The 14756-nt window shown below is 46.8% G+C and overlaps 1 protein-coding gene across 1 annotated transcript in view; it reads right to left on the bottom strand.

Annotated features, from left to right (window-relative positions):
• Positions 1-5449, bottom strand: part of LOC143832035 (inter-alpha-trypsin inhibitor heavy chain H4-like) — a 54402-nt gene extending 48953 nt beyond the window's left edge. Inside the window, exon 1 of the mRNA XM_077325772.1 lies at positions 4942-5449. Coding sequence (XP_077181887.1) covers positions 4942-5335 — 394 coding nt within the window. The 5' untranslated portion in view covers positions 5336-5449. The remainder of the gene's footprint in view (positions 1-4941) is intronic.
• Between the last annotated feature and the right edge of the window lie 9307 nt (positions 5450-14756).

Below are 14756 nucleotides of genomic sequence, written 5' to 3'. Positions count from 1 at the left end.
GGGCTGAATGTGGGACCTCCGAGGTGTTGCTGTGATGCCCCTGGCAGCTGCATTCTAGACCATTTGTAGTTTCCGGATCAAGGAGAAGGGCAGGCCAGCATAGTTGCAGCAGTCCAGTCTAGAGGTGACCATCACATGGATCACAGTGGCTAGGTATTCTGGGGCCAAGTAGTTTGTCTTGGCAAAGGTGGTAAAATGCCAGCTGTGTTACCGTGATCTGAGCCTCCATTGTGAGGGAGGCATCGAGAATCACCCCCAGGTTCCTGGAGGAGTGGGCCATTGATAGCCACACTCCATCCAGGTTGGGTAGGTGCGCTTCCTCACTGGGACCTTTCCTGCCCAGCCAGAGGAAGGGCTGAGCTTCAGATGACTCTGCTTGAGCCATCTCATCACTGCTTCCAGGCAGCTGGCTAATATTTCAGGGGAAGAGTCAGGGTGGTCATCCATTAGGAGGAAGAGCTGGGTGTCATTGGGATATTGGTGGCAACCCTGCCCAAACTTCTGCACCAGTTGAGCAAGAGGGTGCATAAAGATATTGAAGAAGATTGGAGAGAGAACGGCCCCTTTAGGGACTCTGCGAGTCATTTGCTGATGGCTTGATGAGCTCTCTCCTAAGGCTACCCTCTGTCCATGGTCCTGGACAAAGAAGATCAGTCACTGAAGGGCTGTCCCTCTGATCCTGGCATTGGCGAGGCGGTGAGCTAGAAGCTCATGGTCAATCATGTCAAACACTGCTGAAAGGTCTACTAAAATAAGCAGGGCCCACCCACCCCAAGCTCCTTTGCTACTGCTGGAGCTTGGAAAATACCAGGTTGTTAGTGGAAGATGGCTACCCGAGATTTACAGTAACAATAGTTACTATTGAATTCAGGGTTAATGTAAATGTCATATAACTTTAAGTTTTATTCTATGGCTTTATTATACTAAATAGTAAAGCCAACTTGGTGTAGTGGTTAATAGTGGCGGCTACTAATCTGGCAAGTCAGGTTTGATTCCCCGCTCCTCCTCATCCAGCCAACAGTGCTGTCCTGACCAAGCAGTTCTGTCAGAGCTCTCACAGCCTCACCTATATCACAGGCTGCCTGTTGTGGGGAAAGGAAGGGAAGGCGATTGTAAGCTGCCTTGAGACTTGGTAGGGCAGTGAAAAGAGGGGTATAAAAGCCAAATCTTCTACATTTTTAACACTATAATTTAAACTTCTAACTGTTGGATTATTATGATTTGCTGGTCTTTGACTGTATAATAAATTCTGTTCTGTACCCAGAATTAAACTTTGTTGGTCTTAAAGGTGCCATTGGCCTCAAATTTTGCTCTGTTGCCTTAGACCAGTGTTTCTCAACTAGAGGTCTGTGGACCCCCAGGGGTCTCCCAGGTGGGGGTTGGAAGGGGTCCCTGGCATTTCCCCTGCTGCCTTAGCTAGGCTTGGGAACTGGCTATATCCCTTGGTCTCCCTTCTCCTCAAGAATGAGTGGTTAGTCTGCTGATGGTTTTCCTGGCTAGGAGGGGGTAGAACCTGCATACTTATTCCCAACTTAAACCGCCTACTGTCTTTTCCCCCACCCTTTGCCATCTGCAGATGAGCAGTAATTCCAAGGGATCCCCAGGTCCCACCTGAGGGTAGCATCCCTAACTGAGAGCTACAACACCTGGATCCAGTGCAAGGTCCATGCACAGCCTGCATAAGGATTCCTTTCTTCCCAGGTTTCCCTTTGCCAACCTCCTGGTGTTGCCTGGGGATCTCCCTAGAACATGTCCAAATCACATGTCCAGATTTTCCCAGAAGAGAATTGCTGCTTTGCATGCTGGGCTTTATGACAGCCGAGATGACTGCTTTGATATTTAGCATATTGATATTTAGCATTTTGCACACACAAAAATGAAACTAACTTATTTAACAAGCATTTTATTTTATTAGTGATTTTTTAAATTAATGATGCTACACACACTGGCACTTTCCCATCACAGGAATTGGGGTTCCTCTGTCACTGTCACCAGAATTGACATATCTATTAGACCCACCCCACTCCTGCCTACATTTGACCTTCACACATTTCTAGAGATGCCAACCTCTGGGAGGGGAGGGGGACTGGCAATCTCAAAGAAGTACAAAGTGATCTCTTATGTTTTATGAACAGAACAATATCAGCACTCTGGGCTGGCTGTTTGGTCTTCTTCAGGGAAAAGGTCCCTGTGATGGATTCTAGAGGATGTGGTCGAAGCCTGAGCAAGGGGGCTGGACCTCTCTGGGTAGGATAAGGTGTCCTCCCTCTACCAGAAGCCTAGATCACAGCCACAGCTTCCTCCTCCTCACCTTCCTACAGTGTAACTTTGCAGAAGCCAGCCCTGATCCTGACTGGGAATATTCACCAGATGGGCTGCCAGCTAACCATAACAACATGATAGAGGCCATGTTGGATCAGTCCAGCCCTCTGTGTCACACAGTCACCAAATGCCAGGGATTGTCAAGGGGTCCCCCAGCAAGGCCAGAACTCCAGAAGCACTCCCACTGTTGCGCCCCAGGTACCAAGAATAAGATCATCACTGCCCCAGTCATTAGAACAAAACAAGTATCATGCTGGATCAGGCCAGTGGCTCATTCAGTCCACTAGTCTGTGTCATGCAGTGGCCAAATCTCAAAGGCCATCAAGAGCTCTTGCACCACACAGGAAAGGCCGTGTGAATTACAAGTCCCCAAAGTCCCTATGGCAGAAGCCAACCAATGGGGAAGTGCTTCTGGAGTTCTGGACCTGCTGGTGGGCCTCCTGGTGGCTCCTGCGTTTTGCCCATCCTGGGTTTTGGCCCCCCATCCCCAGCTGGCATCTCTAAAAATGTGTGAAAGTCAAGTGTAGGTGGGGGTGGGTCTAATGGATATGTCAATTATGGTGACACAAGTGATAACACCACTTCCTGCGATGTGGGAGTGGTCTGTTGATGTCACATCCAGGGGGAGAGTCTGGGTGATGCCACTTCCACTGGTACATGACTTCCAGGGGTGTGACCAGCTGACATCACTTCCAGGGATCCTCAAAGCCTGAAGAATACTTCAGGGGGTCCTCCATGGTCAAAAGGTTGAAAAACATTGCCTTAGACCAACACAGCTACTCACTGCATCAAAGACTGGAAGGGTTATCAACAGCGGGGAAAAGATGATGGCCAGACGAAACTAGATGAAACTTGGCTCTCTGATTGATAGAGATTTATCTACTATAGCTTAAAGCAGTGGTCCCCAACCTGCGGCCTGCGGCCCGGTGCAAGGCCATGAAGGCCTTGGTGCTGGGCCGCGGCTCCTTCTTCCCTCCACCCCCAAAGCAAGAAGCTCGCCAAGCCGCGAGCAAATCGGCCGCCAAAGCGGCCGATTAGCTTGCGGCCCGGCAAGCTTCTTGTTTAGGGAGGGGAGGGAAGAGAAGCTTGCTGAGCCGCAAGCTAATCAGCCTCTTTGGTGGCCGATTTGCTGGCGGCCCAGAGGGGCCGGGAGGGGGAGCAGTGGCCATTGGCATGGTGGCGGCGCAAACGCGCATGCGCGGACTGCCGCGCACGCGCGTTTGCGCCCCTGCCGGGCGCAAACATGCGTGCACGGCAGTCCATGCATGCGCGTTTGCGCTCGGGCTGCCGCGTGTGCGCGAGCCCCCAGGCCGCCCTCTCCCCCCACTCCAGAGCAGCGGTCCGCGGCAGCCGAAAGGTTGCAGACCGCTGGCTTAAAGAATAACTTTATTTTCACTTTCTCTTTCTTGTGTATAATTAAGATAAACATTAGGCTTGCCAGAAATCTGGGAAGTGAGCCAATCAGCCAAGTCTGAGAAGAAAGCCAAACTGAAGCCTGGAAAGCAAGCTTAGCCTTACAGTATTAAAGACTGAAGTCTACACTCAGGTGAATGCTAGCTAGAAATATTGACAGAAGTCTGACAATTGCCACCCACATTCCTTATACTCAATTTCTATCCAATGCACACAGCCCAATATGACCTCATGTATTTAACAAATCTACATGTTCTTCCTAATACAACAAGCAAGGTGGCCTGCTCCTCTGATAGATGTCTTGTGAGTTGCTCTACAAGCTACCAGCATGGCCCCTGTAGCTCTTTAAGTGTAGCTCCAGGCATGCATCCCTCTGGCTAACTGCCCTGAGCCCTATGGGAGGGTGGTTTAAAACTCTAATAAATAAATAAAAAACAGAATCAGAGGCTGGACTTTTAACAGTGTAGAGCCTTCGCCAACCTTCAACAAGCCCTGCAGCCAAAAGGAAAGGGCTCTGCCTGCTGAAAGGGAGGCATCTCAGGAAATCAGCCATCCCTTCATTCCCCCCATGATTTGACTTGGAACCAGGTACTGCCTAGGCACCTCCATAGGATCTCCCTTGTGTCAGACTCACCTGAATAGCTCAAAAATGGTGACAGTGATGGCTGGAAATATATTGGCTATGCGGCTCCCTGCACCAAATGTCTTAGCCCCAGCCATTTGTTATGTACCACCCTGGGGCTCTCCAGCACCCCTAAAAGCGGCTCAGCCGGCCATGTTCAATCAAACTAAACCCACAAAGTAAACCGAAAACGCCGGGAACCAACTGCCACTTTCTCGCCAAAGCATAGTTTAGGTAAAGAGGTGGCTACACTTAAGAGCAGGTGAAAGACAAATGAGAGTCCTCGAGGGAGCAAGCGTCCCCCGGGGTGTGCGTGTGCTAGAGCAGGGATAGTCAACCTGTGGTCCTCCAGATGTTCATGGACTACAATTCCCTTGAGCCCCAGAGGTTCGTGGGAATTGTAGTCCATGAACATCTGGAGGACCACAGGTCGACTACCCCTGCGCTAGAGGAAAGCCGTCTAAATACTATCCGGCTGGAGGAGCGCCTAAGTTTGGGAAAGGGAGGCGCGTCGGGGCTTCCCTCCCGCCTCCCCCCCCCCCCCGCTCCGGGAGAGGAGAGGAGAGGGCGCGGCGCTCACCCACCGATGGAGACCAGCTTGATGCCCTCCTGGGCCAGGAACTCGAGCGCCACCGAGACGTTGTCCAGCCGCATCTGCGGGAAGGTGATGGCCCGGTGGTACCTGCGGGACACGCGCTTGTGGCTGAGCACCTCCAGCAGGGCGATGAGCCGCAGCCCGTCGCTCAGGTCGTCCCGCAAGCTGTCGATGCGCTGGTTGGCGCCGCGGAGCTGCTCGTTGCACCAGCGGGTGAAAGCGTTCTGCTGGATGCGCTTCCAGGGCGCATCCGCCGCCAGGTCCTTCTCGGCCGCCAGCAGGGCGCCGCCGTCCAGCTCGTCGCCGTCGCCGTCGCCGTCGCTCTGGCCCAGGACACCAAAGCGCTCCTGGGCGCGCCTCGACGCCTCATGCGGGCCGCTCATGCCGAGACGCCGGGTCCCAAGCCGGGCAATGTGCGGGGCAAGAGAAGGACGCCGCCTGTTTCGGACGCCAGCAGAACTCCGCGCACCCACCCAGCAGCTTCACACCCGCGCCTACTTGCAGGCAACTCTGGCCGGCGCCCCTGCCCCTACAGGGAGTAAATACCCGGGAAAGGCGGAGCCCGCCAGGCAGCCCAACCCAGGCGGTGAAAGTGCTGCTCCTGGCTTTCAGCCCCTCTCCTGGATTTTATTTCGCTTCCATCCAACTAATTTAGTTGTCCTCCATCCCGCACACACAGGGTTGCCAAAAGTGCGGTGCACCATCATAATTTAATGCCCCAAGGCACAAGTAGGAATTATAACATAAAAAGAGCACTCCAGACTAGGCAACTTGGTTTATTTAGGGATACTTGTGATACCAAAATCTGTGGGGTGCCCTTGATAAGACTCCTGGGCCTGAGGACCTTGACCAATCCCTTAATGTGATGGTTGATTCCTATGGTTTGTTTGTTTCTGCAGTAAGGACCTAGGAGAGGATGATAAAATAGGGCCTTTGTCAGGACAGGGTGAGCAGTATAAGGAATTCTGCAGCACTGGCTGTTAGAAGCCATTGAAATTGGGGAGAAAGGCCCGCCTAAAATCCCTTTATCCAGGGCTGTTTTAACACATAGATATGTTGGGCAGTTGCCCTGTGGGCCCACAAACACAGGGGTCCAACTAGGTGGCAAGGGAAAACAACATGAACTTCTCCCCCCACTCCTCAGCTTGTCAGTCACCGCAAGCCACGAATTCCAGCACAGCAGTTGTTTCGGGGACTCAAACTTCTGTTCCCCTAAATTAATTCTTTTAAAGGTGCTTCCACGTTGCTATGCAGTAACACTACAACACAGAAGCATTTTTTTTTGAAAAAATTAACACTTCCATGTTGCTATGGAGAAAAAACTTGCACAATACAGCACCCCCCTCACCCTTTTGGGATTCTTGGTGTTTTGGACTCTATTTATGTTTTGGTAGATTTGTGAGAGGCTGGAAATAGTAACTGGACCATGATGAGTGATTGTGTCTGAACGGTAAGGCTTAAAAATAAAGAGCATGGATGCCTAGCTGATCAGGAGAGGGCTGTTTCATCATACACACACAACTTTCCCTGTTAAAAACCAAATGGCAGAAAACACAAACGGGAATGTGTCTTGGCTGACTCATCTCCAAATCAACAAGGACAATGCATAACATTTTTTACTTTAACTTGGGGAACATAGCTTTGTAGTCCCACAGCAGTGTAGGTTGCACTATTAAAAGAAAAAAAATCTCAGAGCAAGAAATGGAGAGGGAAGGGTGGGTACAAGGGCAGGCAAAATGTTTCAGGGCCCGTTGGATGTTGGCGACATCATATGGAGGGGCCGGAATATAGTGACTTCTGTTGGCAAACATTACACTGCATTTAATGGGTGTGGAGATGTCCTCAGAGATTGGCAAGCCTTTACAGACAGTGGTTTCAAAGATTTCAGCTAGTCGTGGGATGTAATTCAATATTGAAGTAAGGCTCTAAGTTGAATATATAGGGATGACATGGCAGGCTGAGAAAATCATGGCATCTCGGTATTTTAGCATTCACGGGCCAGGTGTGAGGCATTGGCTATTAGACTCTTTGAACCACAGCAAAGTGAAATCCATTAAGAATACTCTGTAAAGAAACACTTGTGGCTGGAAAAGGATCACATTGTTGCTGTCTGGGATTTACTGGAGTGCCCCACCTAGACTGAGTTGGTGAGCTTCTGAATGGGGACTTCCAATGGCTACAGCTCTTTAAGTTGTTTCTCTTATCTGTATTGCATGCCTGGGCAGTTTCAGCCCATTTATAACCTCACAGTCTTCTCAAGCATTTCACACCTCTCTGCTTTTTTCTTCCTCCAGTTTCTGTTGAGTTTTACTTTTCCTTTTGCAACCAGAACTGCCCTGAGACATTGTACTAGCAGCTAACAATCAAGATGGTATTTTGCTGTGACATGCCATGATGAATATGTTGAGTAAATACTCATGGCTTACTCCCTAGAGCAGGCTATGTCAAGCAGTGTTTGCTGAAAACCTAGGGATTCTTGATGGCCCTCGAAGGGTTTTCTGAATTGGTATGAGTTAATTAATTTTTAATATATATTAAAAAAATTGTTAAACATTTATCAGCTGATGTGACCATATATGGTCATGTCAACCCCCCCTCCCAAAATGGCTATTGATGTGCCTGGAGGGGGTGGGAAGGGGGGGAGATGGGTGTGTACACAGCTATGCTGAATCCCAACCATATTCTACATGTTCTGGGGGCTCTTAACACTAACAAAAAGTTGAGAAAGGCTGCCCCAGAGGAAGTAATCTACTGAGAAGTGTTGGAAGGACTGGAGCAGGGTTAAAACATGGCTCAGCTTGCTAGAAAGTCACATTAGCAGAATCTTTCTGAGTTACAGTAAGTTGGTTTTTGCTGAATCCTTTGAAAGTTTCCCTGGTTCATTTGTTGCATTTGGCTGTTAATAGGATAATAAGAAGAAGAGTTGGTTCTTATATGCCACTTTTCCCTACCCGAAGGAGGCTCAAAGCGGCTTATAGTCACCTTCCTATTCCTCTCCCCACAACAGACACCCTGTGGGGTGGGTGAGGCTAAGAGAGCGCTGATATCACTGCCCAGTCAGAACAGTTTTATCAGTGCCGTGGCGAGCCCAAGGTCACCCAGCTGGTTGCATGTGGGGGAGTGCAGAATCGAACCTGGCATGCCAGATTAGAAGTCTGCACTCCTAACCACTACACCAAACACAAAGGTATGCTATGCAAATAGGTATGCAAAGAGACAGGAGTTTGCAAACATTCTCATGAGCCAGGGGCTCTAATATCTCCTCCGGCACCTAAGTAAGATGGATGGCTATTTTGCCCCTGTTTCCTTGTATAATGTCCCCACTTTAAATTGTTTTGCAGTTTTATCCACTATCACCGCAACTTTTCAGCACTATGCTCTGTGTGAGGATCATAGTGGAGATCCGACCTCTGTGTCTCAAGAAAATATTATTTTGAATATTAACCTCCCAAACAGTGGTAACTCAGTTGGTCATCAAAATTAACAACAGGGGCTCTACAAAGCTAAGAGGTGTTGAGTGCACAACAGCTGCAGTCTTCTTCAGGGAGCTATACCAAGCAGTCATATGGATTTCAGTTAATCCCAACCTAGCAGAGTGGGTGATGGCTATCAGCTAGTTTTATAGCCTTCTATGATCTGCTTGCATTTTTTTGATTCAATGGATATATTCTTCCTTGGAATACAAATTTCCACACTGTACAGAAACTGAGAACCAAAACGGCTGAGTAACTAAAACATGTAATAAAATACTATTGATTACATGGTGCTCAATAATTTAGGATTAAAAAAATGTCCAAAATATGAATAAAAGCTCAAGGTTTAGTTGCTTGTACAACAACTACAGAACTTCCTCAGGACCATTGTATAACTGTATATTCCTGATATTGTTCCAATTGAATAATAGCTTCAATAAAGGTGCGGAGTTTCTCGTGGAGTCAGCTCTTTATTAGAACACATAGCCCACCACCCAAACTTATATACAGTCCCAGGTTCCTGCCAGAGCCTGTAATTGCTCCTTGCAAGACCCCTGGTTTAAACTAATTGGACTGTTCAAATGATCAAGTGCCTGGATGGATCTGCATGCTAACCAATAACTTTAAATGTTCCTGCTGTTTGGATCATGGTTCCCACTCTGTGGTTCTGCTTTGCTGTATTCACAACACTTCCAAAAATCCATTGTATCTTGTAAACAGGATCCAGTGGTGGGAACCAAAGGTTTTAGGGAAAGTTCTAAATACAAATCCAGGGTTTTCCAAAAGAGATCTCCACCCGGGAAAAATATGATTTATCATTTAATTGTCTGTGTCTCTCTTTAGTATATTCATCTCTATTCCACACAACTATGGCATCACTCTTATCTGCTGAATGAAAGATGACATCAGTACGCTGACAAAGATGTTTAAGAGTATTTATCTTCATATTACTTAATTTGTGTCAAACTGGTATCTCAACTTGTTAAAATTTATTTATTTCCTCCAGGACTAATTTTTGAGAAATCAGGACTCTAGGGTTATTAGTTAAATGTGTTAAATGTGGACTTTGGCTTTAAAGTGTCATGACCAGTCATTAAATTCAAAGTTTCCCTATTTCCTTTTAGATAGTCCGCTAATCATATGACTCTAAACAAGTCCACATTTAGCCCTTTACTGGTACTAAGAAGCGTGCCCCCTGATTCCACTCTGGACTTTGGTTCTGACTTAGATAAGACAAGCACATTCTCATAGAACTGCCTTTCATTCAACATGACTGCCATATAACAACTTTAATCGCTCTATAATGAGGACCGAAGGGGACTTCTTAGGGTTGGGTCAAGATCACAAAAGAGATACGGTGCTTCAGAAACCAGATCCTACAAGAATTTTTCCCCCACAACCCACTATGTAGCACAACTTCCAGTTGGGAGGGGGGGGGACTTGTACTTTTTACCACTTATTAATTCATAGAATTTATGGCATTTTAATGCTGCTGTGAATTAGTATAGGATGTCTCACTAAAGTAGTGATTGGTTCCAGAAATCCCTTTTGCATCCCAAGCCACACACAAGAAAAGTTTAACATAACAAATAGGATGAGAATGAATGATGAGGTGAATGTGATGGCAATTGTGACATAAGATGACTATGTCTAACTGGGGAAGAATAAAAACACAAGCTTTTCAGAAGCAAAATATTTGACCTGAATAGGCATGAAGAACTTGAAAGAGGTTTTTAAAACCTTCATTTTGGCCAGTTCAGTGCAGAAAAAAATCAATAACTAACCCCAGAACTGAATGAGCAACTGCTTGATTTGTAACCTAAAACCTTCCCAATCGAGCTATTTACTCTAGTGGAAATCAGGGCAGAAAAACAGCATATAAAACTTTCCTTGATTTTTTTTAAAACCAGAGATCCTAGTCTTGTGCTGCCTAGAAAGACATTCTGTTTCTTAAGAAATGAAATTGACAATATGGGAGGGGAAGGGGAGGAAAGGAGAGGTAGCCTGAAACCCTTATGAGCTCCAAGCATTTCACATCAATGTGCTCTGCACGACAATGTTGTAAAGAACATGGGGGGGGGGAGGAGAGGGCAGCCTGAAATCCTTACAAGACCCCAGAGTTTCTCTGTGCTCTGCTGTGCAAGGCAAATGTCAGGAGAAATGCAGGGGGAGGAGAAGGATGAAGGAAATTTAGGAACCACATGGAATGCTTTTCTGGAGAAAATCATAGCAATAGCCATCTTAAAAATCCCAGAAAAAAACAATAACTGAATGCATGCTGAACACGGAAGGGTGGAAACCCAATGTTGAAGAAAGAACAACACCTACAGACTCAGAAAGCAGGTATTGAATGCAGAAGTGAAAAAAAATAATTAGACAGGAATTCACTGCGAAAAAAGGAAACTACCAGTGCAGAAAAGACCCTAGAAAGGAAGGTGAGGATTATGATATTTTTAGATCTATGCCTAGATATGGTTAAAAAAATAAGAGAAAACTCTTTGGTGGTACAAAATCTGATAACACTAGAGCAGGCTGTCTCAACCAGCATTTCATGAAAGCCTGGGGTTCTACAATGGCTCCAGAAGGATTTTGCCAGCTAGGTTGGGAGGAAATTAATTGAAAATATATATTTTTGAATAAAAGAATTATCAGGTGATATTATAATATTATATGATAATATGGTGATATATGGTTATGATCATGCACCTACCACCTCCCAAAATGGCCAGTGCTGGGCCTGGAGAGGGTGGGAAGGGGAGGGGCACTGGCAATACAAATCCTTGCTGACTAAGGCCTGTGGTAGTGACTGGAGTCGAGAGCGGTAAGTACTCTCTGCATTTGACTGGCAATGTGTGGTCATTGTGTTGACATTGTTATCCTTCCTTATTATATGCGCCCTCTCGCACAACTGGTACGGAGGTTTGGGCTGGGTTGTCATCAATATGCCGATGACACCCAGCTCTTCCTCCTGATGGATGGCCACCCTGACTCCCCCCCAGAAGCATTAGCCAGCTGCCTGGAAGCAGTGACGAGATGGCTGAAGCAGAGTCGTCTGAAGCTCAATCCTTCAAAGACGGAGGTCCTGTGGCTGGGTAGGAAGGGCCCATGCGAGGAAGCGTGCCTGCCTGCCCTGGATGGAGTAAAGCTCTCTACGGCTCAATCCGCCAGGAACCTAGGCGTGATTCTGGATACTTCCCTTACAATGGAAGCCCAGATCACAAAGGTAGCGCGGCTGGCATTTTACCATCTCCGCCAAGCCAAACTACTAGCGCCCTACCTGGCCCCGGAACACCTAGCCACAGTGATCCATGCGACGGTCACCTCTAGACTGGACTTCTGTAACTCGCTCTACGCAGGCCTGCCCTTAGCCTTGACCCGGAAACTACAGCTGGTCCAAAATGCAGCGGCCAGGATCCTCACAGCAACACTGTGGAGGTCCCACATCCGGCCCATTCTCCACCAACTGCAGTGGTTACCAGTTGAATTCCGGATCAGACTAAAGGTTCTGGTAATTACCTTCAAGGCCATACGCGGTCAGGGCCCAGTGTACCTGAGGGACCGCCTCCCTGCCTATGCCCCCCAAAGAGCTCTGCACTCCACTGCCACCAACCAGCTAAGGATCCCTGGCCCTAAAGAAGTCCGCCTGGTCTCGACCAGGGCCAGAGCATTCTCTGTTCTGGCCCCCACCTGGTGGAATGAGCTCCCGGAGGAGATCAGGGCCCTGACGGAGCTTAAACAGTTCCGCAGGGCCTGCAAAAAGGAGCTCCTCCGCCAGGCATTTGGTTGAGACCAGGCACAACCAACAGCGAATGAAGGGCCCCCGCTCCCCCGCTCCCCCCCTCCCCCATCTCCCCCTTCCTCCCAGAACTCCACCAGAGCGCTCTGGACCTGTTGTGGTATTGCACCGTTCCATCGTTATATTATTTTATTATATTGTTATACTGTTACATTATTCTGTTATATGGTTACAACCACTGTTATTAATTACTGTATGTTTTAACGAAGACTGTTTCATGTATCGTTGATTAGTTTTAATGTAAACCGCCCTGAGCCTTCGGGGAGGGCGGTATATAAATCTAAATAAATAAATAAATAAATAAATAAATAAATAAATAAATAAATAAATAAATAAATGTTATGTATATTTTTATTTGCTTGTTAGACAAATATGAACTGTCAGCATGGCTCTATGTACTAATTTCATAGTTAAATAATATATTCTTGTTGAAAAATACATTATAAGCTACATTATTTAGCTAGGTAGCTGGGTTTACATGGACTTTATGGGTTTTGTATACCACCTGATGGTTAACAACACTAGACGCAAGTGAAGTTTGCAAAAAACTTGCCTTTTTGGGTACAATTGTCTTCATCCAAGCTGATGGGCGCTGAATGAGTTAACATAACACACAGATACTCACTGCCAGTCTTAGGTACATGAGTGAAACTCTCAAACCTGCAGGGATTAAGATATGTGGATATCCTTGTGTACTTTTCTGGGCAACCAGAGAGGTCAAAGGCTGTGATAAGAGTGTGCAATGAAGTCTAGCTATGCAAAGAGTGTCTAAGCAAAATGTACTGAATAAAGCCTGGAGTCTGGAGAAGCCCCAGGGAGAGAGAGACAGGCAGAAGATTCCTTTTCCTCCAGATGCCTGTGCTGTGTACATCCTTTCATCCCTATACAAGCAAGTTAAAAAACAACATAATGTTGACTGGATATATTTTTGACATCCCATGGGGCTCAGATCATAGATTGTATTTGGGAACTAGTGAGATATGGCGACATCTGCAAGACAATGTTGTCTATTTTGTCTATTTTATGTAAGGGGTGTTTTATGGGGTCTTATTATATTTGTTACTGTTTTTATCTTGTGTAAACCACTGCAAGTCCACTGGAAGAGTGGTGGTATATAAATAGATAAATAGATAAATAGCCCAAGGTGAGCCTCTTGCATATTGTATACTGGGTCAGTGTCCTGATGTGCTGATTATTGAACTCTAACTTTGGGAAGCCAATCAAAGACCTAGATTCTACAGAAAATGTCACAGCTGTAAGCCAACTCTTGACTAGTAAGAGACAGTTGTTTGAATAGTGTACGTATTGTAAGAAAGTTCATGGCAAATCTACAGCTGTAAGTGCTGAAGGCCCATTGTTTTAAATGGTAGATTAGAGCAGGAATAACAATTTACATGAAAGATAATCAGGTTGCATGTTATAAATAAAGGATACTCTGAGGAACGACTGAAGATGGCGCCATAAAAAAGCTGGACTTCTGTTCAGCTCTTAAGCCATGCCGAGGGTCAGGAGCTTCTGCACCTGGCTGACCTGAGCAGATACGCAAATCTGCTCGCCGGTCGCCCCAGGAACCGGGAACGGCATCCTGAGGGTCCTACAGATCCGTGGGGAGGTAGGGGGACCGAACTCCCCGGATTAATAGCGGCGTGTGTTCAAGGTCACGATGACGCCCTTGTCGCAAACAACTTTACAAGCTTGAAACGACCAGCTGACCTCACATTCTTCCCAGACCATCTTTTACCAGATTGACAGAAGCGCTGACAGAAGCTGGAGTCTGCAACAGTAAGAATTGAAAGCTTTCTGGCTTTTCTCTTTCTTCTCCCACAAGCTCTTCCCCCCCCTCAACCAATTCACAAGTGAATTCCCTCTTTCGTCGAGTGAGAGACTCCCAGCTAATTATACCCACTAACCAAACAAAGAGAGAGCTTTGAAGATTTGTTGGTGAAAGTTCAGTGGGGGAATTTGACTTGATACGGAGATCGACAAACTGATAATTTGGGATTGCTCGTGCTCCCGCGAGACCTCACGAGACTTTCTGTTTATAGTTTGTGACCGCCTAGAACTATGGAAGAATTAACTAAGGCACAGCTTTTCCATTTGTTATGCGAAGGAAACTCAAAGATACTGAAAGCAGTCAATAAGCTGGAAAAGGAAATCCGTGGGACTAAGGGGGAGCTTTTGGACAGAGCCCATGGTCCGGAGAGACCAGCTGATGACGTAGCTCAGCTAACAATAAATCAAACGAAACTTCAATGTCTGGAAGTTAATCAACTGGAGAGAGAGAGAGCCAGAGATGTAAAAACCCAAAGTACCTTTGAAGAACCTGGGAAAACAGATTCAAGGAAGAAAAGCACCGAAAACCTGGAAGTCTATTCAGAGCAGGAAATGATTTGGATCAGCAAAATAAAAAGAGTCTATTCAAAAGCGACAGCAACCAGGAAGCTATCAGGAGATATTCCTGCGCGACCAGAGGAAGAGATCCAGATTGATAAAGTATTCAGAGTCTACTCAAAGGCGACTGCAAGCAAGAATCAA

The sequence above is a fragment of the Paroedura picta genome, chromosome 3 (assembly GCF_049243985.1).
Source record: "Paroedura picta isolate Pp20150507F chromosome 3, Ppicta_v3.0, whole genome shotgun sequence".
Taxonomy (NCBI): Eukaryota; Metazoa; Chordata; class Lepidosauria; order Squamata; family Gekkonidae; genus Paroedura; species Paroedura picta.
This window is presented reverse-complemented; position numbering and strand designations above follow the sequence as displayed.